The sequence below is a fragment of the Salmo salar genome, chromosome 29, assembly GCF_965601325.2.
Source record: "Salmo salar chromosome 29, fSalSal1, whole genome shotgun sequence".
NCBI lineage: Eukaryota > Metazoa > Chordata > Actinopteri > Salmoniformes > Salmonidae > Salmo > Salmo salar.
The window spans coordinates 27,426,454-27,453,845 of NC_138319.1; the positions used below are offsets into that span (position 1 = coordinate 27,426,454).

Sequence of the window (27,392 nt, forward strand, 5' to 3'; positions counted from 1 at the left end):
TGCTTGTTTTAGGGATGCACAAGCTTTGAACTGGGCAATGGGGGCAGACTATATTTTGGGAGAGGGCAACCTCATCTTCTGTGTAAGTGTGTGAGAGAGAGAAAGACCAGAAGAGATATATAGAGGGAGAGACAGAGGGCAGAGAAAGAGAAATGACAGATCTTAGAGATAAAAAAAAATGTTTAAAGGAGGACAAACTGAGATTGTTCCATTATTGAAGACACTCTTCTATTCCTGGAAGAGAACATAACCTGGAAAAAAGCACTCACATAACACACAGAGACAGAGAGAGAGAGACAGAGAGAGAGACAGAGAGAAAGAGAGACAAAGAGAAAGCAAGACAGAGAGAGACCCCAATGTCAACACTACCACTTTTATTGTCAGGATACTTGCGTCATGTAAAATATTTCAATACAGTAAAAATGCATGTTCCATATGCCATCCTCCACACAATGTGTTGGTTTGTCATCAAGAAGATAAGGCTTTGCCCACAGCGATAAAAACGGCAGCTCTCTCTCAGCACAACAGAAGCTGCTTCGCCACTTTTTGTTTGTGAAAACAAAACGGATTAAATTATAAACTACTAAAATCTTATTTTTTTTATTCCTTTGTTGTTTTTTTTTGTTTTCTTCTCAATAAAGCCCTCAACCAGAGCTGTGGGCGGGGCCCCACAAACTCCCAGAATGCTCCTGTCAGCAGCTCAATTCGGTCCCCAACGAAGATGCCCATGGAAGGGCGGACAGACACAAAGACAGACGGGAAGACAAACAGACAGAGGGACAGAGACAGGAAAGACATATATTCTGTCAATGCTGGCAGTCACATAGCAGCTTTAGTCTCATCGAAGCTTCAACAGGAAGAGGGGAATCTGGCTGGAAACGGGGAGAGCTTTGGTGGAGGGGTAAGGAGAGAAGGAAAGGAGGGTAAGGGAAGAGGGGAGCCCCGGGTCCACCTTCTGTTTGTTGGTCTTGTGGCTGTAGTTAAGTACCAGTTCTGAAGGTTAACTTTGTAATGGTCACAAACTTGCAGCGATGATAACTTGAACCACAGAGGAAGGAACGAGGGAAACAACAAACTGACAGCATCTGTTCTTCCTTCTCCATCTTCCTCTTGGTTTAGTCTCCATGTGTTGCTCATGGTTGAATTGATGTCATGTTGTCCTGGCTGATGTTGTCGCGTGATGTCATGGCTGATGTTGTCGCGTGATGTCATGTTCTGTCATGGCTGATGTTGTCGCGTGATGTCATGTTCTGTCATGGCTGATGTTGTTGCGTTATGTCATGTTCTGTCATGGCTGATGTTGTTGCGTTATGTCATGTCCTGTCATGGCTGATGTTGTTGCGTTATGTCATGGCTGATGTCGTGTTATGTCATGTCCTGTCATGGCTGATGTTGTTGCGTTATGTCATATTCTGTCATGGCTGAAGTTGTTGCGTTATGTCATGTCCTGTCATGGCTGTTGTTGCGTTATGTCATGTCCTGTCATGGCTGATGTTGTTGCGTTATGTCATGTTCTGTCATGGCTGATGTTGATGCGTTATGTCATGTCCTGTCATGGCTGATGTTGTTGCGTTATGTCATGTTCTGTCATGGCTGATGTTGTTGCGTTATGTCATGTCCTGTCATGGCTGATGTTGTTGCGTTATGTCATGTCCTGTCATGGCTGAGGTTGTTGTGTTATGTCATGTCCTGTCATGGCTGATGTTGTTGCGTTATGTCATGTCCTGTCATGGCTGAGGTTGTTGTGTTATGTCATGTTCTTTTAGAATGAGTATATTGTATTAACATACTGGGCTAATGGACTGCTACAGTGAAGGTGGGCCAGTGGGCTGTTGCCATGGACACACCCACTTCCCTCAGTACATTCTCCCTAGCGGGCATGGCGAGGGGTGGGTAGAGGTCAGGGGTCAGTAGCGGTGGGTCTGGTGTGAGTACTGCGGAGGCTGCTGGGAGGTAGAGGAGTATCCAATGCTGCTTTGGGGCAGTGATGTGCTTGGTCCGGGGTTCTGGTAGGCAGCATGTGGATTGGAGCGCTGACAGATAAATAAGGAAACTAATCAGACTCTTAATTTCCAATTTAGGTTTTTACAATTTGGTGGGATAACCCAGAAATGAGTATTGCGTGTGTGTACCATACCTGGTAGTCTGAGGTCATGAGGCCACTTGAGGTAGTGACGGGCGGGATCACTCGCACCTTCTTCAGGGGCGGGCCCTGGGCATGGCTATTGTCAGGGTTACCAGTGTGCCCCGCCCCGTTGGTGTGGTTGTTCCCCTGCTGCTGCTGGTTCTTCTGGAAAATGAAACACCCACCCAAGCCTTCATCAACAGATACACTCAAATGTTTCGCTTGAAAGACCCAATGCTGTCGTTTTTATATCAATATATTATATCAATATCAATTTTGTATCAATATCAAATAATTTCTGGGTAACAATTAAGTAACTAACTGTAATAGATTTCCAAGAATTTTGCTAGGACTGTCTGGGAGTGGTCTGAGTGGCGAGGGGAAAACTGAAAAACAAGCTGTTATTGGCAGAGATGTTTGGAACCCTCTGTTATTGGTCTATTAACCAATCTACCACAGTGATGTCACCATGGAAAACTGAAACTCAATCGCATTACAAACCTGCTGATTACAAGTTTGTGTAGAAATGATACAAAACACAGGAGAAAAAAAATACAATGGCCATTTAAAACCTTTTCATCTACATTTGACTAAACACACACACACACACACACACACACACACACACACACACACACACACACGTCAAAAGTTTGGATAAACCTACTCATTCAAGGGTTTTTCTTAATTTTTTACATTGTAGAATAATAGTGAAGGCATCAAAACTATGAAAAAATGTAGTAACCAAAAAAAGTGCTAAACAAATCAAAATATATTTCATATTTGAGATTCTTCAAAGTAGCCACGCTTTGCCTTAATGACAGCTTTGCACACTCTTGGCATTCTCTCAACCAGCTTCACCTGGAATCCTTTTCCAACAGTCTTGAAGGAGTTCCCACATATGCTGAGCACTTGTTGGCTGCTTTTCCTTCACTCTGCGGTTCAACTCATCCCAAACCATCTCAATTGGGTTGAGGTCGGGTAATTGTGGAGGCCAGGTCATTTCATGCAGCACTCCATCACTCTCCTTCTTGGTCAAATAGCCCTTACACAGCCTGGAGTTGTGTTTTGGGCCATTGTCCTGTTGAAAAACAAATGATAGTCCCACTAAGCCCAAACCAGATAGGATGGCGTAACGCTGCAGAATGCTGTGGTAGCCATGCTGTTTAAGTGTGCCTCTAAATAAATCACTGACAGGGTCACCAGCAAAGCACCATCACACCTCCTCCTCCATGCTTCACAGTGGGGACCACACATGCAGAGATCATCCGTTCACCTACTCTGCATCTCACAAAGACATGGTGGTTGAAACCAAAAATCTAAAATTAGGACTCATTAGACCAAAGGACAAATTTCCACCGGTCTAATGTCCATTGCTCGTATTTCTTGGCCTAAGCAAGTCTGTTCTTCTGATTGATGTCCTTTAGTAGTGGTTTCTTTGCAGCAATTCGACCATGAAGGCCTGATTCACGCAGTCTCCACTGAACAGTTGATGTTGAGATGTGTCTTACTTGAACTCTGTGAATAATTTATTTGGGCTTCACTTTCTGAGGCTGGTAATTAATGAACTTACCCTCTGCAGCAGAGGTAACTCTGGGTCTTCCTTTCCTGTGATGGTCCTCATGAGAGACCGTTTCATCAAAGAGCTTAATGGTTTTTCCGACTGCACTTGAAGTAACGTCAAAGTTCTTGACATTTTCCAGATTGACTGACCTTCATGTCTTAAAGTAATGATGGACTGTCATTTCTCTTTGCTTATTTGAGATGTTCTTGCCGTAATATGGACGTGATCTTCTAACAAATAGGGCTATCTTCTGTATACCACGTCACAACACAACTGATTGTCTCAAACGCATTAAGAAGGAAAGAAATTCCACAAATTCTCTTTTAACAAGGCACACCTGTTAATTGAAAGGCATTCCAGGGGGCTACCTCATGAAGCTGGTTGAGAGAATGCCAAGAGTGTGCAAAGCTGTCATCAAGGCAAACGGTGGCTACTTTGAAGAATATAAAATATGCTTTTTTGGTTACTACATGATTCCATATGTATTTTTTCAAAGTTTTGATGTCTTCACTATTATTCTACAATGTAGAAAATAGTAAAAAAATAAAGAAAAACCCTGGAATGAGTAGGTGTGTAAACTTTTGACTGGTACTAATATATATATATATATATATATATTATATACACACACATATGCATACATATATAAGGCACTCACATTTCTGACTTTCTCTGCCTTGTCCTCTGGCTCCTCCTCTGTCAGGAACTCCCTCTTGGGGTAGGGGATCTGGCAGCCTGCAAACACACTGAGTGAGAAATACAAAGAGTTATCAATCACTTATCTTACAGGATATACCCCCCATAACCCCAGACATGTAGTAATAAATGTGCTACTCCGTTCTGCCACCTCTGGTCTCCTGGCATCCCACCCCTACCGGGGGTCAGCTCCCGCTCAGCCAAGTAAAAGCTATTTTCTGTCCTGGCACCACAATGGTGGAACCAGCTTCCCCCTAACGTCATGACAGCTGCCAATCTTCCAAAAAATTTTGAAACCCTACTTCCTCAAAGCAGTAGGAGGCTCCTCAGAGGAGGACCATCCTCCTCAGTGAATTTCATAAAAATGTTAAGTTATCCTTTTCAGATAAAACTATACTAAATATAATCACGTCTCCAAATAACTGATTAAAACACACTATTTTGCAAAGAAGGTCTATAGTAGACTCAACAGCACTCTGTAGGGTAGCACCATGGTGTAGCCGGAGAACAGCTAGCTTCCGTCCTCCTCTGGGTACATTGACTTCAATACAAAACCTAGGAGGATCATGGTTCTCACCCCCTTCCATAGACTTACACAGTAATTATGACAACTTCTGGAGGACGTCCTCCAACCTATTAGAGCTCTTGCAGCATGAACTGACATGTTGTCCGTTCAATCAAAGGATCAGAGAATTAATCTAGTACTGAAAGCATAAGCTACTACTAGCTAGCACAGCAGTGGATAAAACGTGGTGAGTTATTGACTCAGAGAGAAAGACAATAGTTGAACAGTTTTGAACACATTCATTTCTTCCAAAATGAGACGTAAGACAGATTGAAAGTTGAAAAGAAATGGCACTTACTTTGCTAGCAAATGCAGCTAGCTAGTTTAGCCTACTGAAACAACCTGCTCCAACAGAGGGATGCTATGTTAGCTAGCTGGCTATGACTTTCCAACACAACACTGGAACTCCAAGTCAAGGTAAGCTTTTGGTATTACTAATTTATTGCCTGCGTGGCCCGCCGGTGTAACTGCATACTGACTATACACTAACACGTTAGTTCTATTAGCTATGCTGACTATGACGTTACTTTAGCTAATATGGTGACAACGATGTAGGCTGTTTGTGGTTTGGCTTGGAAATGTTTTTTCGCTTGGTCACATACAGCTGATTTGTTGTGCATTGAAGTCCACAAGCGAAGGGAAGGAATACAACGTGGCTGCTATGAGAGTTTATGCATGATCAGGGGTGTATTCATTCCACCAATTCTGTTGAAAAACATTTCTTAAACGGAAGCAAATGGAACAAAAACGGGGATAAACATACCTGTCCAATAGAAACTCTTGTTTTCAATGGACTAATGATTACACCTTAGATCAGCTAGATGCAGGCCACTGTCTGTCACCTCAAATTTGTCTCTCGACCTGTTTGCTCCAACATTGTAAACTTTCATTAATAGGCTAGGTTGTAGCAATCTCATGATGAATATAGGGGAAATTAGAGTATCATGTAGTAGCCTAAACCGATCGCTGCTACATTGAAGTGGGTGAATGGAATATGAAAGACAGTGATCCAACATGCGGTAATAGAAATAAGGCCATGATCAGACCTGCCAACCCTGTCCAACTGTTTAGAGTACCAGACGGGCATGGCAAATTAGAGATTCATGTGCTTAGACAAACATTATGCATCACACCCAGTTCAGTCCTCTGACTGAAGGTATTTAACAAAACATAAAAGATTCATACTGAGAAGTACAGAACATAAAATATAAATATATGTTTTGTGGAATTAGAACAGATTGTCTGTATGTTTATTCCATTACATGTACAGTGTAGAATGGAGATAATTATCTATAATGTTTTTCTTAGCACATGCCCCCAAGTTTAGTCTCTATAGCAGAGGATCACTAGTCACCTCTCAAACAGGGCCAATCACTAGGGCCAGCTCACAAGTATTGGCTTTTTAGACACGGTTCCTAATCAACACTAAAAGCAAAATTCACTTTGAAAACAAAAACAAATGATCACATCGACACAGACTGCAAACTGGCCACACAAAGCTTAAGTAGGCTACCGCAAAGGGTATCTGAACGCTGTTCAGTAGGCCACCGCAAAGGGTATCTGACCGCTGTTCAGTAGGCCACCGCAAAGGGTATCTGACCGCTGTTCAGTAGACTACCGCAAAGGGTATCTGACCGCTGTTCAGTAGGCCACCGCAAAGGGTATCTGACCGCTGTTCAGTAGTCTACCGCAAAGGGTATCTGACCGCTGTTCAGTAGGCTACCGCAAAGGGTATCTGACCGCTGTTCAGTAGGCTACCGCAAAGGGTATCTGACCGCTGTTCAGTAGGCTACCGCAAAGGGTATCTGAACGCTGTTCAGTAGGCTACCGCAAAGGGTATCTGACCGCTGTTCAGTAGGCTACCGCAAAGGGTATCTGACCGCTGTTCAGTAGGCTACCGCAAAGGGAATCTGACCGCTGTTCAGTAGGCTACCGCAAAGGGTATCTGACCGCTGTTCAGTAGGCTACCGCAAAGGGAATCTGACCGCTGTTCAGTAGGCTACCGCAAAGGGAATCTGAACGCAGTTCAGTAGGCTACCGCAAAGGGTATCTGACCGCTGTTCAGTAGGCTACCGCAAAGGGAATCTGAACGCTGTTCAGTAGGCTACCGCAAAGGGAATCTGAACTCCGTTCAGTAGGCTACCGCAAAGGGAATCTGAACTCCGTTCAGTAGGCTACCGCAAAGGGAATCTGAACGCAGTTCAGTAGGCTACCGCAAAGGGAATCTGAACGCAGTTCAGTAGGCTACCGCAAAGGGAATCTGAACTCTGTTCAGTAGGCTACCGCAAAGGGAATCTGAACGCTGTTCAGTAGGCTACCGCAAAGGGAATCTGAACGCTGTTCAGTAGGCTACCGCAAAGGGAATCTGACCGCTGTTCAGTAGGCTACCGCAAAGGGAATCTGACCTCTGTTCAGTAGGCTACCGCAAAGGGAATCTGACCTCTGTTCAGTAGGCTACCGCAAAGGGAATCTGAACGCTGTTCAGTAGGCTACCGCAAAGGGAATCTGAACGCTGTTCAGTAGGCTACCGCAAAGGGAATCTGAACGCTGTTCAGTAGGCTACCGCAAAGGGAATGCTACCGCAAAGGTAATCTGAACTCTGTTCAGTAGGCTACCGCAAAGGGAATGCTACCGCAAAGGTAATCTGAACTCTGTTCAGTAGGCTACCGCAGTTCAGTAGGCTACCGCAAAGGGAATCTGAACGCTGTTCAGTAGGCTACCGCAAAGGGAATCTGAACGCTGTTCAGTAGGCTACCGCAAAGGGAATCTGAACGCTGTTCAGTAGGCTACCGCAAAGGGAATCTGAACGCTGTTCAGTAGGATAATGCAAAGGGAATCTGAACGCTGTTCGCTAGAAGAGTCCGGTGTTTCAGCCTATGTAAAGGTGTCCATTGTATTTCTTTGCAGCGCATATATCGTTTCAGATTTTCGAAATTGATAAAATCTAAAATATAGTACAAAGGCATTTTAGAAGCATTGGCTCTATAGTTAATACCGGACACTCATCCATTCTTCATCACGCAGTCTTCTAAACTCCAGACCCCATTTAATTCCAAGATGTTTATATTTATTTTTGATTATACTTTTGTAATGCTTTTTGTGACGTGGATCATAATTACTGTTACAGTCTATCAGGATGCGTGATCCTTGTAATGATACGTGGAAAATACAACTAATGGGACGCAGAATTGATAAGAGTGTCTGCTAAATGACAAAAAATGTCAAATGTAATACGTGTTATGTGGTAATACATGTAGTAATAAATGTGTTATGTACTAATAAACAAGTTATAGATGTTTTATTAGGGTCCTGACTCACTCGGAGGTGGGCAGTGGTTCCTCCAGGAAGTAAGGGTCCTGCATGGCCTGCTCAGATGTGATCCTGCGGATCGGGTCCATGGTCAGCAGCTTCTGGAGCTAAACACAACGTTAGACACATCATGAGTCAAACACAGTGAACGTTCATACAACGTCAGCCTGAACAATGCTACAGTATGTAACAACAATCTCCAGGCAAAACTCATTTTAACTCACCAAGTGGAATGCTTTGCTGTCTGGTTTTACTTTGTGTTTCTCCATGTATTTTATTAGGCTGCAGTTTGTATACCTGTAAAAAAAAGGTGTTCTTTCAGTTTGTACACCCGTGATAAAAAGGTGTTCTTTCAGTTTGTACACCCGTGATAAAAAGGTGTTCTTTCAGTTTGTACACCCGTGATAAAAAGGTGTTCTTTCAGTTTGTACACCCGTGATAAAAAGGTGTTCTTTCAGTTTGTACACCCGTGATAAAAAGGTGTTCTTTCAGTTTGTACACCCGTGATAAAAAGGTGTTCTTTCAGTTTGTACACCCGTGATAAAAAGGTGTTCTTTCAGTTTGTACACCCGTGATAAAAAGGTGTTCTTTCAGTTTGTACACCCGTGATAAAAAGGTGTTCTTTCAGTTTGTACACCCGTGATAAAAAGGTGTTCTTTCAGTTTGTACACCCGTGATAAAAAGGTGTTCTTTCAGTTTGTACACCCGTGATAAAAAGGTGTTCTTTCAGTTTGTACACCCGTGATAAAAAGGTGTTCTTTCAGTTTGTACACCCGTGATAAAAAGGTGTTCTTTCAGTTTGTACACCCGTGATAAAAAGGTGTTCTTTCAGTTTGTACACCTGTGATACAAGAACAGGTTATTTCAGTGGATGAGTAGAAGACATATCCAATCTTAAAATCCTAAAATAGATCTTGTCCTAAGCTGGCAGGAAGCATGCAGGCAGTCAGTCACACATGTAGAGATAAAGCCACTCACGTGTTCCTTCTGAAGTCCTTCATAAGAGTGGAGTGCTCGGGCATCTTCTTGATGTCTTCCCAGTCCTTCTCTGAGGATTACATCATCAGACTATGTCAGTGAGTGTTCGTACAGAACCCACATATTGCTTTGGACTCATACAAGCCCGGACAGAATAGAACTGTGCCTAGTCAGGGTTTAATTACACTCGTCATTCAGTATTCTCTTTATATCACCGTTATCCAGGCAGGTTCGGTTTACACATGGGCTCTCCAAGGTTTGACCATGGTTAATATATTCACACATACAAGCTCCCATTTCAATGCACATAGCCGTGTCCTGATGACTTATAGGAGTATCCAGCCCTCGTGGGAGAAACCCCCCCCCCCCTATATCCAGCCCTCGTGGGGAACCCTCCCCCTATATCCAGCCCTCGTGGGGGAACCCTCCCCCTATATCCACCCCTCGTGGGAGAACCCCCCCCCCCCCCCCCCCCTATATCCAGCCCTCGTGGGGAAACCCCCCGCTATATCCAGCCCTTGTGGGAGAACCCCCCCCCTTTATCCAGCCCTCGTGGGGGGAAACCCCCCCCTATATCCAGCCCTCGTGGGGAAACCCCCCATTATATCCAGCCCTCGTGGGGGAACCCCCCCCATTATATCCAGCCCTCGTGGGGGAACCCCCCCCATTATATCCAGTCCTCGCGGGGGAACCCCCCCATTATATCCAGTCCTCGCGGGGGAATCCCCCCATTATATCCAGTCCTCGCGGGGGAATCCCCCCATTATATCCAGTCCTCGCGGGGGAATCCCCCCATTATATCCAGCCCTCGCGGGGGAACCCCCCCTTTATATCCAGCCCTCGCGGGGGAATCCCCCACTATATCCAACCCTCGCGGGGGAATCCCCCACTATATCCAGCCCTCGTGGGGGAATCCCCCACTATATCCAGCCCTCGTGGGGGAATCCCCCACTATATCCAGCCCTCGTGGGAGAACCCCCCCACTATATCCAGCCCTCGTAGGAGAACCCCCCCACTATATCCAGCCCTCGTAGGAGAACCCCCCCACTATATCCATCCCTCGTAGGAGAACCCCCCCACTATATCCATCCCTCGTAGGAGAACCCCAACCACTATATCCATCCCTCGTAGGGGAACCCCCCCACTATATCCATCCCTCGTAGGGGAACCCCCCCCACTATATCCATCCCTCGTAGGGGAACCCCCCCCCACTATATCCATCCCTCGTAGGGGAACCCCCCCCCCACTATATCCATCCCTCGTAGGGGAACCCCCCCCCCACTATATCCATCCCTCGTAGGGGAACCCCCCCCCCACTATATCCATCCCTCGTAGGGGAACCCCCCCCCCACTATATCCATCCCTCGTGGGGGAATCCCCCCACTATATCCAGCCCTCGTGGGAGAACCCCCCTACTATATCCATCCCTCGTGGGAGAACCCCCCCACTATATCCATCCCTCGTAGGGGAACCCCCCCCCCCACTATATCCATCCCTCGTAGGGGAACCCCCCCCCCCCCACTATATCCATCCCTCGTAGGGGAACCCCCCCCCCACTATATCCATCCCTCGTAGGGGAACCCCCCCCCCCACTATATCCATCCCTCGTAGGGGAACCCCCCCCCACTATATCCATCCCTCGTAGGGGAACCCCCCCCACTATATCCATCCCTCGTAGGGGAACCCCCCCACTATATCCATCCCTCGTAGGGGAACCCCCCCCACTATATCCATCCCTCGTAGGGGAACCCCCCCACTATATCCATCCCTCGTAGGGGAACCCCCCCACTATATCCATCCCTCGTAGGGGAACCCCCCCACTATATCCATCCCTCGTAGGGGAACCCCCCCACTATATCCATCCCTCGTAGGGGAACCCCCCCCCCACTATATCCATCCCTCGTAGGGGAACCCCCCCCCCACTATATCCATCCCTCGTAGGGGAACCCCCCCCCCCCACTATATCCATCCCTCGTAGGGGAACCCCCCCCCCCACTATATCCATCCCTCGTAGGGGAACCCCCCCCCCACTATATCCATCCCTCGTAGGGGAACCCCCCCCCCACTATATCCATCCCTCGTAGGGGAACCCCCCCCCCACTATATCCATCCCTCGTGGGGGAATCCCCCACTATATCCAGCCCTCGTGGGAGAACCCCCCCACTATATCCATCCCTTGTGGGAGAACCCCCCCACTATATCCATCCCTCGTAGGGGAACCCCCCCACTATATCCATCCCTCGTAGGGGAACCCCCCCCCCCACTATATCCATCCCTCGTAGGGGAACCCCCCCCCCCACTATATCCATCCCTCGTAGGGGAACCCCCCCCCCCACTATATCCATCCCTCGTAGGGGAACCCCCCCCCCCACTATATCCATCCCTCGTAGGGGAACCCCCCCCACTATATCCATCCCTCGTAGGGGAACCCCCCCACTATATCCATCCCTCGTAGGGGAACCCCCCCCACTATATCCATCCCTCGTAGGGGAACCCCCCCACTATATCCATCCCTCGTAGGGGAACCCCCCCACTATATCCATCCCTCGTAGGGGAACCCCCCCCACTATATCCATCCCTCGTAGGGGAACCCCCCCACTATATCCATCCCTCGTAGGGGAACCCCCCCACTATATCCATCCCTCGTAGGGGAACCCCCCCACTATATCCATCCCTCGTAGGGGAACCCCCCCCCCACTATATCCATCCCTCGTAGGGGAACCCCCCCCCCACTATATCCATCCCTCGTAGGGGAACCCCCCCCCCCCCACTATATCCATCCCTCGTAGGGGAACCCCCCCCCCACTATATCCATCCCTCGTAGGGGAACCCCCCCCCCCACTATATCCATCCCTCGTAGGGGAACCCCCCCCACTATATCCATCCCTCGTAGGGGAACCCCCCCCACTATATCCATCCCTCGTAGGGGAACCCCCCCCACTATATCCATCCCTCGTAGGGGAACCCCCCCCACTATATCCATCCCTCGTAGGGGAACCCCCCCCACTATATCCATCCCTCGTAGGGGAACCCCCCCCACTATATCCATCCCTCGTAGGGGAACCCCCCCACTATATCCATCCCTCGTAGGGGAACCCCCCCCACTATATCCATCCCTCGTAGGGGAACCCCCCCACTATATCCATCCCTCGTAGGGGAACCCCCCCACTATATCCATCCCTCGTAGGGGAACCCCCCCACTATATCCATCCCTCGTAGGGGAACCCCCCCCCCACTATATCCATCCCTCGTAGGGGAACCCCCCCCCCACTATATCCATCCCTCGTAGGGGAACCCCCCCCCCACTATATCCATCCCTCGTAGGGGAACCCCCCCACTATATCCATCCCTCGTAGGGGAACCCTCTATATCTAGGATTTGATACCAGCAACCTCCTGGTTGCCAGCTTACTTCCCAACATATTTTTGTCAGACCCTGGATTCGAACTGGCAACCCTCCAACCGCTATGGTACCTGCCGCCAGGCCCAGCCCAGCTCTCTCACCAGCGGGGAAGCCCATGACGTTGAAGATGCGGTCCAGCTGGTCGTGGTGGTAGGGGTTACTGGTCTTGATGTCCTCTTGGCGACAGTGGAAGATGGGCTCAGATGTCAACAGCTCGGCAAAGATGCAGCCAATCGCCCAGATGTCTGACAGATGCACATGCAAGATTAGAGATGTCACACTGGGATTGGAGCACACGCCCAGTCAGACACCCTCTTGAACATGCTTGCACAAACATACATACACACCGCAGAATTTGTCCTAGGATGGTGGAAGGATAGCTCAGAACTTCCTCTCTTGGTGCACAGGGAAAACAACACCACACCCACCCACCCCGTGGCCGTTCTCACCGATGGCTTTGGTGTAGTGCCTGGCACCTAGCAGTAGCTCTGGTGCCCTGTACCAGAAGGTGACCACCACAGGGTCCAGATCTGCTAACGGCTTCAGTGGTGAGTTAAAGAGGCGGGCAAAGCCCATGTCCGCTGTAGGGAAACACACAAATCAATAAATAATAATGAAGTATAATGTTCAAATAATGTGTAACGAGAAGTGAATTAACTATATCCATTATATGTACTGACATAAAGCCTTATAACCTATACGTACTGACAAAACCTTATAAAAAGGGTCCTGAAAACACGCAATGACATTTCGTCGTACCGATCTTTACTCGACCCCTCTCTGGCCCCTCCCCCATCACTAGGATGTTGGCAGGTTTCTGAGGAAAAACAGATTACAGTTAAAGCGACAATCAGCAGTTGAAAGAATAACAAAGTGTCCTGCCCACCACTGTTTCACATGGGTCCGGAGAAATTTAACAACTCAAGTTAATAGACAGAGCTATGGATGCAAGGAATGACCATCCATGAAATCAACATTTTTATTTAACCATGTTTTGCAGCTATACAGTGTTTGTGTACGTTTACTTTGTTTACAAACATTGGAGTAAAACATGCTTATATTTCGGGTTCTGATGGGTTACGACACGAACTAAGCTCATGAGGCATTTATTAGTTAAATTCTTCAAGAATCAATGGATACATATATTTAACTTCTAAGTCCAAAATTGATGTAGTTACTGCAGATTGCCCCTTCAATGTAATCCAAATATTTACTTCCATTATCCTAATACCCACACTGATAAACACATTAACCGAAAGGAATTAAAGATTAATCACGTGAATGGTTCAGGAAGTGTCAATGCTGCCCTCTGGTGGAGGAACAATGAACATAACATCCAGGAGAGCAGCAGAACAGGACTCTTCTGATCTCTCCTCCCCTCTACCCCTTCCTCCCTCCCTAGATCTCTGTGTAGGACCCAGTTGGTGTGCAGGAAATGGATGCTCTCTCTCCTTCGGTCTCTCACCAGGTCTCTGTGTAGGACCCAGTTGGCGTGAAGGTAATGGATGCCGTCCAGGATCTGGTAAAGCAGGGACTTGACCATCCCCCTGGGCAGCTGCAGGGGCTTCTTATTGGCCTTGGATGCTCTGTGGAACTTTATGATGTGCTGTGGATACAGGGGGCATTGTTAGTGTGTGTGTGTGTGTGTGTGTGTGTGTGTGTGTGTGTGTGTGTGTGTGTTATTACTTTCCTTGTGGGAAAGTAATACACACAAGGATAGTAAAACAAGGAAAATTCTCCCTCGTGGAGACATTTTCCAGGTCCCCACAAGGACAAAGACTATTTTAGGCTTAGGGGTGAGGTTTAGGTTTACAATTAGAATTAGGGTTAAAGTTAGGGAAAATAGGATAGTGAATGGAAATCAAATGTAGGTCCCCACAAGGATAGGGAAACATACAGGACGTGAGTATTACCCAGAGGTCATGCTCGGCGTAGTCGAAGAGCAGCCAGACTTTGCGGTCTGCGTGTGACAGGAACACCTTCTGCAGTGAGATCACATTAGGATGCTTCAGCTCCCGCAGTAGCTAGAAGAAACATTCATTCACACAGACATTATGAGATGTCTCACAGACCCAGGTTAAGCCTGCTCTTGAGCTAAACACCACACTTACTGCAATTTCTCTGCAGGCAGACATGGAGATGCCAGTGCCTTCAATCTGCTTGAGGGCGTAGTCCTTATCATCCTTCCTGCAGACAGAGAAGATACAGCAGTTCACCACAGTTCCCATGGGGCCTTGCTACACAGAGATAATGGAGGCTGGCTGGCAGCTGGTGGAACAGGAGTGGGGAAGGGGGATACCTAGTCAGTTGTACAACTGAATGCATTCAATGTGTCTTACTCATTTAACCAAACCCCTCATCCATGTCGTCGGCACCCGGGGAACAGTGGGTTAACTGCCTTGTTCAGGGGCAGAATGACAGATTTTTACCTTGTCAGCTCGGGGATTCCATCCAGCAACCTTTTGGTTACTGGCCTCGCGCTCTAACCACTAGGCTACCTGCCTGGCCGTAAGAAGAGGGAAAGATGCTTCAATTACCTCCCGATTTAAGTTAAATAGTTATTGGTCGTGTACATATATTTTGCAGATGTTATCAGGTGCTGCGAAATACTTGATACTAGCTCCAACACTGCAGTAATACAAATCAATACACACAAATTCACTAAATAAAATGAAAGGAATTAAGAAATATCAGAACAAACAATGTCAGAATCCGTATATGATGTACAGTGCATTCAGAAAGTATTCAGATCCCTTGACTTTTTCCACATTTTGTTACGTTACAGCCTTATTCTAAAATTGATTAAATTGTTTTTTCCCCCCTCATCAATCTACACACAATACCCTTCAATAACAAAACAGGTTTTTAGACATTTTTGCAAATATATTTAAAAAAATAAAAGAAATGAAAAATCACATTTACATAAGTATTCAGACCATTTACTCAGTACATTGTTGAAGCAGCTTTGGCAGTGATTACAGCCTCGAGCGTTCTTCAGTATGACGCTATAAGCTTGGCACACCTGTATTTGGAGAGTTTCTCCCATTCTTCTCTGCAGATCCTCTCAAGCTCTGTCAGGTTGGGGAGTGTCGCTGCCAAATTTCTTCAGCCTCCTGAGGTTTCACCCTTTCCACTATGATCCTGTGGATGTCCTGCATCTGCTGTCTCTAGAAGTCCACAATCCGCTCCTTCGTTTTGTTGACGTTGAGGGAGAGGTTATTTTCCTGGCACCACTCCGCCAGAGCCCTCAGGGCTCTTGTCATTGGTAATCAGGCCTACCACTGTTGTGTCATCTGCAAACTTGATGATTGAGTTGGAGACATGCATGGCCACGCAGTCATTGGTGAACAGGGAGTACAGGAGAGGGCTGAGCACACACCCTTTTGAGGATCAGCATAGCGGAGGTGTTGTTGCCTACATTTACCACCTGGATGTGGACCATCAGTAAGTCCAGGACCCAGTTGCACAGGGTGGGGTTCAGCCCCAGGGCCCAGAGATTAGTGATGAGCTTGGAGGGCACTATGGTGTTGAAGGCTGAGCTATAGTTGATTAGCAGCAGTCTTACATAGGTATTCCACTTGTCCAGTTGGGATAGGGCAGTGTGCAGTGTGATGATTCATCCGTGGACCTGTTGGGGCGGTATACAAATTGTACTGGGTCTAGGGTTTTGGCTAAAAGGTGATATGATCCTTAACTAGTCTCTCAAAGCACTTCATGATGACAGAGGTGAGTGCTACGGGGCGATAGTCATTTAGTTCAGTTACCTTCTCTTTCTTTGGCACAGGAACAATGGTGGACATCTTGAAGCAAGTGTGGACAAAAGACTGGGATAGGGAGTAGAAGTCGACCGATTATGATTTTTCGACGCCGATACCAATACCGATTATTGGAGGACCAAAAAAAGCCGCTGCCGATTAATCGGACGATTTTTTTTATTTTATTTATTTGTAATGACAATTACAACAATACTTAATGAACACTTATTTTAACTTAATATAATACATCAATAAAATCAATTTAGCCTCAAATAAATAATGAAACGTTCAATTTGGTTTAAATAATGCAAAAACAAAGTGTTGGAGTAGAAAGTAAACGTGTGCCATGTAAAAAAGCTAACGTTTAAGTTCCTTGCTCAGAACATGAGAACATATGAAGGCTGGTGGTTCCTTTTAACATGAGTCTTCAATATTCCCAGGTAAGAAGTTTTAAGTTGTAGTTATTATAGGAATTATAGGACTATTTCTCTCTATACGATTTGTATTTCATATACCTTTGACTATTGGATGTTCTTATAGGCACTTTAGTATTGCCAGTGTAACAGTATAGCTTCTGTCCCTCTCCTCGCTCCTACCTGGGCTCGAACCTTTGGTCATTAATATGGTCGAATCCGGAAACTATCATCTCGAAAACAAAACGTTTTTCTTTTCAGTGAAATACGGAACCGTCCCGTATTTTATCTAACGGGTGGCATCCCTAAGTCTAAGTATTCCTGTTACATTGCACAACCTTCAATGTTATGTCATAATTACATAAAATTCTGGCAAATTAGTTCGCAACGAGCCAGGCGGCCCAAACTGTTGCATATACCCTGACTCTGCGTGCAATGAACACAAGAGAAGTGACACAATTTCACCTGGTTAATAATGCCTGCTAACCTGAATTTCTTTTAGCTAAATATGCAGGTTTAAAAATAAAACTTCTGTGTATTGATTTTAAGAAAGGCATTGATGTTTATGGTTAGGTACAGTCGTGCAACGATTGTGCTTTTTTCGCAAATGCGCTTTTGTTAAATCATCCCCCGTTTGGCGAAGTCGGCTGTCTTTGTTAGGAAGAAATAGTCTTCAGTTCGCAACGAGCCAGGCGGCCCAAACTGCTGCATATACCCTGACTCTGTTTGCAAGAGAAGTGACACATTTTCCCTAGTTAAAATAAATTCATGTTAGCAGGCAACATTAACTAAATATGCAGGTTTAAAAATATATACTTGTGTATTGATTTTAAGAAAGGCATTGATGTTTATGGTTGGAGCAACGTGTACCTAAGCGATTATATGCAACGCAGGACAGGCTAGATAAACTAGTAATATCATCAACCATGTGTAGTTAACTAGTGATTATGATTGATTGATTGTTTTTTATAAGATAAGTTTAATGCTAGCTAGCAACTTACCTTAGCTTTTTACTGCATTTGTGTAACAGGCAGGCTCCTCGTGGAGTGCAATGTAAAGGAGGTGGTTAGAGCGTTGGACTTAGTTAACCGTAAGGTTGCAAGATTGAATCCCCGAGCTGACAAGGTAAAAATCTGTCGTTCTGCTCCCGAACAAGGCAGTTAACCCACCGTTCCTAGGCCGTCATTGAAAATAAGTATGTGTTCTTAACTGACTTGCCTAGTTAAATAAAGGTCTAAATAAATGTTAATTTAATTGTTATTTTTTTTAATCTGCCACATCGGCGTCCAAAAATACCGATTTCCGATTGTTATGAAAACTTGAAATCGGCCCTAATTAATCGGCCATTCCGATTAATCGGTCGACCTCTAATAGGGAGCGATTGAAAATGTCCGTAAACACTCCAGCCAGCTGGTCTGCACATGCTCTGAGGACACGCCTTAGGATATTGCATGGGCTGGCAGCCTTGCGAGGGTTAACACGCTTAAATGTCTTACGCACGTTGGCCAAAGAGAGCGAGAGGTCACGCAGTAGCTCTTTTTCCAGTGGTCAAATGAACTCACAGGTTGGTCTTGGGTACTGTATAAAAACCTACAACTACTACCAGGGTGACCCTTCTCATATATATGCTTTCACTTTTCAGAATAAGAAGGGTGTGGGCACAGGATGAATATTGTAAATAGATATCTGCCACGTGGGATTACAACCATTAAATAATCAGCCAACTGTCATAGTAGACAGTGCCACCAATCAATCACCAATATAAAAGCATAATTATCATAGCCTACATGTTTTTTTCCCCTTTTAAAAGCACATAGCTCTGTATAAAACGGTAGGTAAAAACGTTGTATTTGGTCATATGTGGAAATGTGCCTTACCGTCTTTTGAATTTTGTGTAACTTCTAGTCAAGGAAGCATAATGCTAAATATATCGGCACACTCCACCTACCAAGACCATTGCCAAATATGGCGTGCTGTCACCTACTTTTATAGGAAGCCTTGAGGTGGTACCACCCAGCACATCTAGAAGGGAGTGGATTTCATACCTAACCCCTCCCTTGAGATGATGTAAAACCAGGTTTTTTCCTTAGTTATAGTGAAAAATATCGATATGGTCATCATTTTGACAGTCGATTTCAATGGTAGTTGAACTGCTAAGGGCCAAAAGAGCTAGATTTACAACTAAAAGACCGAAATAACACTTTTGCATCAACCTGTCTAAATGAAGACCATATCGACGTGTTTCACTATAACTAAGCAAAAAACATCTGGTTTTCCATTAAACATTATTTTCCCCCATAACATTTTTACTCTTTAAGGCTCCATACTAACTCCTCCTCCACGTTTACTGGATTGGTTAAACAGTGCAGAAGAGAACCTCCCTGACAGTTGTTTTTCTTGTTAAGTCCAGTATTTTGGGGATCTGGTTTCAGGCGTTTCTTTTACGCCTGCTACGTAGGTTAGCCTCTGGCTTGCTTGGCTGCGTTACTGATAGGCTGGCCTACTTCACTCAGTTGTTGATATTGCTGCGAAAAATGTACAAATCTGATCATGTAAAAATGACAGCACAATCTGATACCGAAATACATCCTCAGAATTCGGTTTAGAGCAAAACCTGTTTCCTGGCTGCAACACCCCGACGTGAGCTGCTGTTACAACACCCCCGGTTCGGTTCTGTTCTGTTTCATCTGTGAGCGAAGGCGCCCTTATAAAAACTGCTTGATTGAACTGCATTCAACGATGTAAAGTTTAGCTGATGGATTTTGCGTACACACTGCACCGTTAGCACGGGGATAGGCCACTGATGACAGTGATCAAATCGAGGCAGTAAATTTGGTCCTGGAGCTCGAGCCCCCGTTCTCCAGATGATATGACGTCTCCGGAGTGTATTCAGTGGGTTCTTCAATCTACTAGTGATTTTCATCGCACTACGAGTTACAAATAGGTTTATTGCTGCAAATAGCATTCGGAGATGGGGCCTTGAAAACAGGAGCAATTAACGAAGACAACGGAGTTATTGAATTTGGAGACTGGCGGATCTGAAGGCCTTCTTACTGGCTATATCAATATAAACTTACCCATCTTTTCTCTTTGCTTTATATACATGGCCGTAGGTGCCTCTTCCCACTTTGCATCCCTCATATTCAAACAGGTCCTCTACACGTTCTCTCTCCCCGGTCAGCATCACTTTGAAATCATAGTCCATCTTCTCTGTTGTTTTGGTCAATTATCTTCTGCTTCCTTTTAAAGCGCCGCTTAGGAGGCAACTTACTTCACAACCCGGGTTAGAATTTTGAGTTGCCTTCCTTCGCGTCGCTCTCCCCTCAGCCCTGTTTCCACATCTAACCGCTCGGTTTATGTGTACCAGAGAAGATGCAGGATTCTTATCCGCGACGAGGGGCCAGGTATGGGAACGATTACTAACCCTTCTCTGTATTCTCTTGCTACTGCGTTTCTCCAACCGGTATCTCACTGGGGAGAACAGAAATTCCATGCACGGCTTTGTCGTAAAATGTCGTTATGTAGACTGTACAGAAAGAGACGGTAGAAAAGTGTTTAGCGCACCACGTGGACTTTAACTCTTTGTAACGTGAAGGTGCTAAAATTCACACCAAAAAATATATAGTATTCTGCTGAAAACATTGGTACCTCTGCAGACAGTTTAAAATGTTCCCTCTTCACATTTTATGGCAATTACTCTTCTCCTTAATAATACATTGATGTGGATGTCCACAATTAGACCATTCTGGCGTATAATAAAGGCAGAAAAACTAGTCAAGATACGCGCACAGACATTGACAAAGGAAAAACATTTAATTATGTCATTTTCCAATGCTATTTTGTGGGTTATACCTCATTCTAGAATCATTCAGACTGCGGGGAGAAAAATGATCAAACTTCGTGATTTTATGTGAAATACATTTGTGAAAAAGAACCTGTTGGAAATTGTAAACAGTCGTCTTCATAGTTAAACAAATATTAATACATATATACATTGATTGAAACACAACAATTAGCTGTTTTAATCCTCGTAGTCGTGCGGTTTCATTGGGTAGGAACTAATCTGACACTGATAGTGTTTGGTCGGACGGTGAGAAGTGTAGCACAGGTGGTCCCATCTTGGCTACATTGTAATCAGAGCGGAGAGGAAAGCAAACCCGTCCATATTACAGCTGCTGTGTCAGGTACAACAATCCCTTTAAATGTCGTTGTCATTGCCATTTACTCGAGCCAATAACACTGTTTAGATTGAGTATAGTATGCACTCTGTTCGTGTGTTGCTTGTCAAAAAAAAGTATTATTTATTGGTCAAACCTTTCACCAGAAGATGGCTAGTTAGCTGTCGACAGCAACTAACAAATGCGTTGCGCATTCAAAATGACAGCTCGCCGCTTTGAAAGGCAATGTGAAACCTGCGTATAGGTGTGAACAAGATTTTTTTGTAGTTGGAGACGTTTATATAATTCTGTTGCAATAGTTAGGTGACGATTCTTTGTCCTCTACATAGTCAGTTTGTATGGAGCCCGACTTTTCTTTGTCATGTCCCTCCTCCGTAGTGCAATGTTTGGACTCTCGACGTGTCTGTGATCATTCCTGGGTCGGTGATTGGTAACTAGTAGGATGACAACGTCAGTTTTGTTGCTCCTCCTGTGTTCTCCAACATGGCCTACTATATTATATGTTTTGTAGAGACTGCATTATTGCTCCAAATACCGTGATTGTTGCAACATTTACGGCCGACGAAATATTTTTAGCTGTCTATCGCAGTGGCATTGATGCTGTTGTACAGAGGGATTCTGATTAATCCAAGGAGGTTAGCCAGCTAGCTGTCGGAACAGGGAAGGTTAGATTTTTGTTATGTCAGCTCAGCCGACCTCTTACTGGCCATGTCTCATTCCACATCAAAATGGATGTTGTTTTGACTTGTCGTCATCGTTCATGGCTAAAGGTTGGCCACAGAAACCGGTTTAATAACGTAAAGGCGACGGGAGTTGCAAAGTCACATAATTGCATTGATCGAGTAATAGCCTTTCTGTAAATCCTACTTTCACGTGACACAGAAGCTATTGGACTGCGGGTTTTCCCTTGGGAATTGGACGATCAGTAAAGCCTCGTTCTAATCCATGCTTGTCAGTGATGTGTACATTAGTTGTATAGAATCTGTCAAATATGTCTGATCCCAACTCAACTGCTGCCTATGATTGAATGATGGATGCATCACAATAGCAGTGCCCTGGTAAGATCCAGCCAGGTGTTCCACAATTCTGACACCCCTATCACCCCTTCCTTGTGCACCAGCGGTTTCCATGGTGATGGACCCTCCCGGTGGGCGAGACGAGCGGCGGCGTCAGGCAGAGCGTCTTCGAAGGGAGGAGGCGTACTATCACTTCATCAACGATCTGAGCGAGGAAGAGTACCGCCTCATGAGAGACAGCAACCTGCTGGGCACACCTGGTGAGAGGAACCTAGAACACCTGACCTCACTAGAACCCCAGGAACCTAGAACACCTGACCTCACTAGAACCCCAGGAACCTAGAACACCTGACCTCACTAGAACCCCAGGAACCTAGAACACCTGACCTCACTAGAACCCCAGGAACCTAGAACACCTGACCTCACTAGAACCCCAGGAACCTAGAACACCTGACCTCACTAGAACCCCAGGAACCTAGAACACCTGACCTCACTAGAACCCCAGGAACCTACGAACACCTGACCTCACTAGAACCCCAGGAACCTAGAACACCTGACCTCACTAGAACCCCAGGAACCTACGAACACCTGACCTCACTAGAACCCCAGGAACCTAGAACACCTGACCTCACTAGAACCCCAGGAACCTAGAACACCTGACCTCACTAGAACCCGCTATAATGTAGGGCTGCACAGCACCAATCGCCCAGGGCAGTGGTGTTTGCTGGTTTTCCTCCATGTTTTTAAATCACAGGCTAATTTGTATCAGGACAGCCACGTGCCCGGTCCCCCTAGCCAATCAGTGGCACTAATTAATGCCATGGAGAAAGGAAAACCAGCAGGACTGCAGCCCTCAGATTGGCGTAGTCTTCCACTCCTGCCCAAACCCAATACACTAATGCAAACTCGCTAATACAATCTAATATAGGCCGTCATTGTAAATACCAATTTGTTCTTAACTGACTTGCCTAGTTAAATAAAGGTAAAATAAAACACAAACATTTGTAATAACACAATAATATCACATCATAATATAATGGCTCCATGTTGGCCACTAAGGGCTGAACTGGACCCTCAACAATGAAGCATATAACCCACCCCATATCATACACCCTCCATCTTGACCTAACAGAGGACATGTTGTTCCCCAGGTGAAGTGACAGCGGAGGAGCTACGGCAGCGCCTGGACGGGGCAAAGGAGCGCGTGTCATCTCAGCCCCGACCTGAACCCCGCCCACAAAACACGGAGGCCGGAGAAGAGGAGGGGAGCAGCGGTGAGGGGGAGGAGAGAGGGTTAGGAGGGGCATGGAAGGAATATAGGGGAGGAAATGGATGCTAAAGGGTCTAGCCTGTATATCCTAAACTTGACAGGATGTTATGGGTCTCAAAAGGATCATGACCTAATTGCTGCTGTATAGTACTGAAGTATTACTAGATAATTACAACTGGCTCAGTTCAGTAACGAGCCGCTGTCTGTATAGGTACTGCTGAGCCGGGAGCAGAGCCGTCTAACGGTGACTCACTGCTGGAGTGGCTGAACACCTTCCGACGAACCGGAAATGCCACGCGGAGCGGCCAGAGCGGCAACCAGACGTGGCGCGCAGTCAGCCGCACCAACCCCAACAGTGGAGAGTTCCGCTTCAGCCTGGAGATCAACATCAACCATGAACAGCCAGAACCAGGGGAGCACAGTGACACCCCCGACCCCTCAGAGTTGTCCCCTGTCCCCCCTCCATCCACAGCCTCCATACGCACTTCCCCCTCCACTCGCCCCTCACCCTACACCCCTGCCCGGCCCTCCCCCTATCCCTCACCTCGAGCTACCCTGGGCAGGAGGGCTCAAACCCGCCGTACACGCAGTACTACCACCACCCCTCCTCTGACTCCTGCACCCTTCACCTCACCCCTGTCCCCCCCTACTGCTCTAAGGAGTACAACAGCCCTCCACCTCTCCCCTGCCCCATTCCCCATCACCCCCCCTACCCTTCAGGATCAAAGCAGCCCTCCACAGCTCCAGTCCCCAAGCGGAGCTTCCTCCCCAGAGGAGAGGCAGGAGGAGGGGGTTACTACCCTGGACTGCCCCCGTGTAGCGCCCCAGTCTGGCCCCCAGGGGGCGTCTGTGGGGCATGAGCCACGCAGCAGCAGGACTCGTTCCCGCGGCCGGACCCGCAGGGCTGCAGCAGGAGGTGGGACTTCCTCCCGGTCGTCTAGGAGACGTAGCCGCTCCCCTCTTCAGAGAAACCCCGCCCCTAACTCAGCTACCTTATCCCCTAATGGTGGGAGTGGAAATGGTGGCTCTAATATCCACACTGCCGAGCCCAGGAACGGAACTGCTTCTGTCTCCATGGAGACCGGTGAGGCCGTGTCAGAGCCGGCTGTAGTAGCAGAGCCTGGTCCAGAGGCAGGCGAGCAGGAGGGAGAGGCACACACGGCTGGGGCGGGGGGTGCTGGAGGGGTACGGCGCCATCCCACCATCATGCTGGATCTGCAGGTGCGTCGCATCCGACCGGGAGAGAACCGGGACCGGGACAGCATCGCCAGCCGTACCCGCTCCCGGGCCCGCGCTGCCGAGAATACCGTCACCTTCGAGAGTGACAGTGGAGGCTTCCGGCGCACCATCTCCCGCTCGGAGCGGGCCGGGATCCGGACCTACGTCAGCACCATCCGGATCCCTCTGAGGAGGATCAGTGAGACGGGCCTGGGGGAGCCCAGCTCCACCGCCCTGCGCTCCATCCTCAGACAGATCATGACCGGCTTCGGGGAGCTCAGCTCCCTCATGGAGACGGAGGCTGACTCTGAGACCACCGGGGGCACGCCAGGTCACCAGGACCCTGCAGGACCCAACGCAAACACCACCACACAGGCCTACCATAGCCACGGCAACGAGAGTGGAACTGGGGCGGAAGGTCAGGCAGGAGGGGCGGAGGTGGAGACCGAGGGAGCGGCAGGGGCCGAGGAGGAAGGAGGCCAGGAGAGATTAGTCGGGAGTGACGCCGGTGGAGTCCCCACCCCCAATGAGGGTCGGCCGACGAGCAGGGACACAAACAACCTTGTGGAAAACGGCACACTGCCCATCCTGCGTCTGGCCCACTTCTTCCTGCTCAACGATGAGGAGGACGAGGAGCACCCTCGTGGCCTGACCAAAGAGCAGATCGATAATCTGGCCACTCGCACCTACGGCCAGGCTAGCCTGGAGGGAGAGGCGGGACGCGCCTGCAGCGTCTGCATTAATGAGTATGCCCAGGGGAATAAGCTGCGCCGCCTGCCCTGCGCCCACGAGTTCCACATCCACTGCATCGACCGCTGGCTCTCTGAAAACAACACCTGCCCCATCTGCAGGCAGCCCATCCTCCCTGTGCACCAGGACTGACCCTGCCCTGACCTTTGATCCCTAGAACCCCCTGACCCTAGACCGCCACCAGCTACACTTTGCCACCTGTTGGCTGAACTGAGCATGCCCGAGCGGAGTGGACGGTGCATGTACATAGCGCTTTAATGTTTTCATTTATCATTGCGCTATCCATTGAGGGGGGGAGAAAAAACTATAAATGCAGAGAATTAACAAAGCTTTATTTTTTTAGACGTATTTTATTTTCAGCACTTTTTTTTTCTTCTTTTCTTTCCTCCTTGTTTCTCTTTGGCCACTCTGTCATGATGTCACTGAGGTCCACATGTAAAGATAGGACTTATGCTAATGAGCTACTATAGCCAGCTGCTGCTCCTCTACCTGATGTGCTGTGACATCGCCCTGTCACAACCAGACTACAGTAATTAGTCAGACACATCTCTGGACTTGATTTGGTTGAACGTGTAAATATGTCACCGGCTCCTGTGTTTTGGGGTTCAGAAGAGAAAGTCCTTCTCAGTCGCCTTGCATTTTAAGCAGAAGCAGGAAACAGCCATTTTAAGTTAAAGCTAATATTGGAATCCTCCATTTTAAAGCTCCGACATTCCTTTCAAAGTGTCCTCTATGATTTGACGTTGTGTGGACAAAGGCTGTCGTGTATTGACTTTTGAATGCGTTTTCACTTGGTCAGTGGTCCCAAGGATCCTGTTGTCTGCCCACCTGTTCAGTGTATTTCAACCTAGCCATCTAACCCCACAGATCCACAGGGAATGTTCAACATTTCATTCCGTTACAGCCTTTGACACTAAAAATATTAGTACGCCAAGTCAGAAAGAAACATCTAAAGCAAAAGATGATCAGGAAAGTGTGTGATTTAGCAGCAAGCACTTGTAGTAGGACTTGTCTGTTACAGAGACAGGCCAATAATGTTGATGCTAGACAAGGAGTTGTGCAATAACATGGAGGGAAGGAAGGACTGTTTTGCATAGTTACATTTTTAAACATTATAGTGCTGTTCTTTCTCCCTTGTTTACTCCTTGGCATCAATGATTAGTTCCTCTGTTGGGAAATAGAGTATCTGCTTAGTAGTATGTTGTCCCTCTACCCTTGGTCTCCTAGAGATGCCCCCTTAATCAAAAAGTAGTTCACCTCCCACTCCTCTAACGTCTGTGTTTTAAAGTCCCAGCTCTGGTAGAACCTGCCTGTCATGGCCTGATTTCCATGTTCACAAACCAGAAAGGAATGAATAGGTGAAAGCAAAATGGTTCCGGCTCCACTCAACCATTTTCTATATCTATCCAATCCTTTCAGATCAGTGAACAACAGATTTCTTCCTCCATTAGCCTGGCCTAGATCTCAATTGGCTCTTCCTGCGTGCAGTATCACCATGTTACCACCAGGGGCAGTATTCACCACAGTACAACATGGTGAGAACTGGAGGCCAGTGTTATTGGTGTCCAGGCAGTGTAGGGGTTTTCTGTCATTTGAATCCTGACTTTTGTCACGCAGACCCATGAGACAGGGGTGTGATAATTGGGTAATATTGCTCTTTGTATACTGCAGAATCTGAGCGTATGTGCATTGTGGAGCTGTGAGTGTGATGAATAAGTGTGTGTGGTAGGGCTGAAGGAAGTGATAAAACAGAATGTCATATGATTTAGCAGCATTAATCAGTCACCTGAATGTTAATCTAAGACCGAGTGGGAGGGTCCGTGGCCATCGAATTTAGTATTTATTCTGTTCCTATTTAATGAGATCAAAAAGACCGAGATATTGAATACTTATTGTTATGTGATGAGATTAAAACAATAAACTGTTAATATTAATGTGTTCTGTTACTGTGTAATATAAATATACAAAGGTTTTCTTCTCTGCTCCTTAACAATGGAATTAAATACAGCTTTGTTATGCCTGGAGTTATTTTGTGTGACTTTGTGTTCCTCACACAGAACCACTGTTTTATCCACATCTCCTATGACAGACCTCGCTAGGCAATAAATTACTCCTAGGCCTATGAAATTAGATGAATGTAACACTTCATTTTT

General features: G+C 46.8%; 2 protein-coding genes across 5 annotated transcripts; one reads left to right on the forward strand and one right to left on the reverse strand.

Annotated features, from left to right (window-relative positions):
• Nucleotides 1-359: 359 nt before the first annotated feature.
• On the reverse strand, nt 360-20,172 carry LOC100195752 (cyclin-dependent kinase 8). 2 transcript variants are annotated; one of them, XM_014181497.3, is made up of 13 exons: nt 19,885-20,172; nt 14,751-14,826; nt 14,553-14,663; nt 14,105-14,245; nt 13,399-13,456; nt 13,089-13,220; nt 12,741-12,884; nt 9,238-9,307; nt 8,484-8,556; nt 8,269-8,366; nt 4,348-4,435; nt 2,138-2,290; nt 360-2,033 (listed from the first exon to the last, which is right to left on the reverse strand). In XM_014181497.3, the coding sequence occupies exons 1-13, from the start codon at nt 20,010-20,012 to the stop codon at nt 1,908-1,910; spliced, it is 1,398 nt and encodes a 465-aa protein (XP_014036972.1). In that variant the 5' UTR covers nt 20,013-20,172; the 3' UTR covers nt 360-1,907. The 2 variants fall into 2 exon arrangements, with proteins under 2 accessions (XP_014036972.1, XP_045566697.1); XM_045710741.2 differs by lacking the exon at nt 19,885-20,172 and adding an exon at nt 18,685-18,707.
• On the forward strand, nt 19,229-27,263 carry LOC106590444 (E3 ubiquitin-protein ligase RLIM). Of its 3 annotated transcripts, none has more exons than XM_014181495.3 (4): nt 19,229-19,496; nt 22,106-22,261; nt 23,153-23,275; nt 23,483-27,263. In XM_014181495.3, exons 2-4 carry the CDS (start codon nt 22,114-22,116, stop codon nt 25,369-25,371), a joined length of 2,160 nt encoding a protein of 719 aa, XP_014036970.3. In that variant the 5' UTR covers nt 19,229-19,496; nt 22,106-22,113; the 3' UTR covers nt 25,372-27,263. The 3 variants fall into 3 exon arrangements, with proteins under 3 accessions (XP_014036970.3, XP_014036969.3, XP_045566696.2); XM_014181494.3 differs by lacking the exon at nt 19,229-19,496 and adding an exon at nt 20,078-20,211; XM_045710740.2 differs by lacking the exon at nt 19,229-19,496 and adding an exon at nt 20,497-20,991.
• The last annotated feature ends 129 nt before the right edge of the window (nt 27,264-27,392 follow it).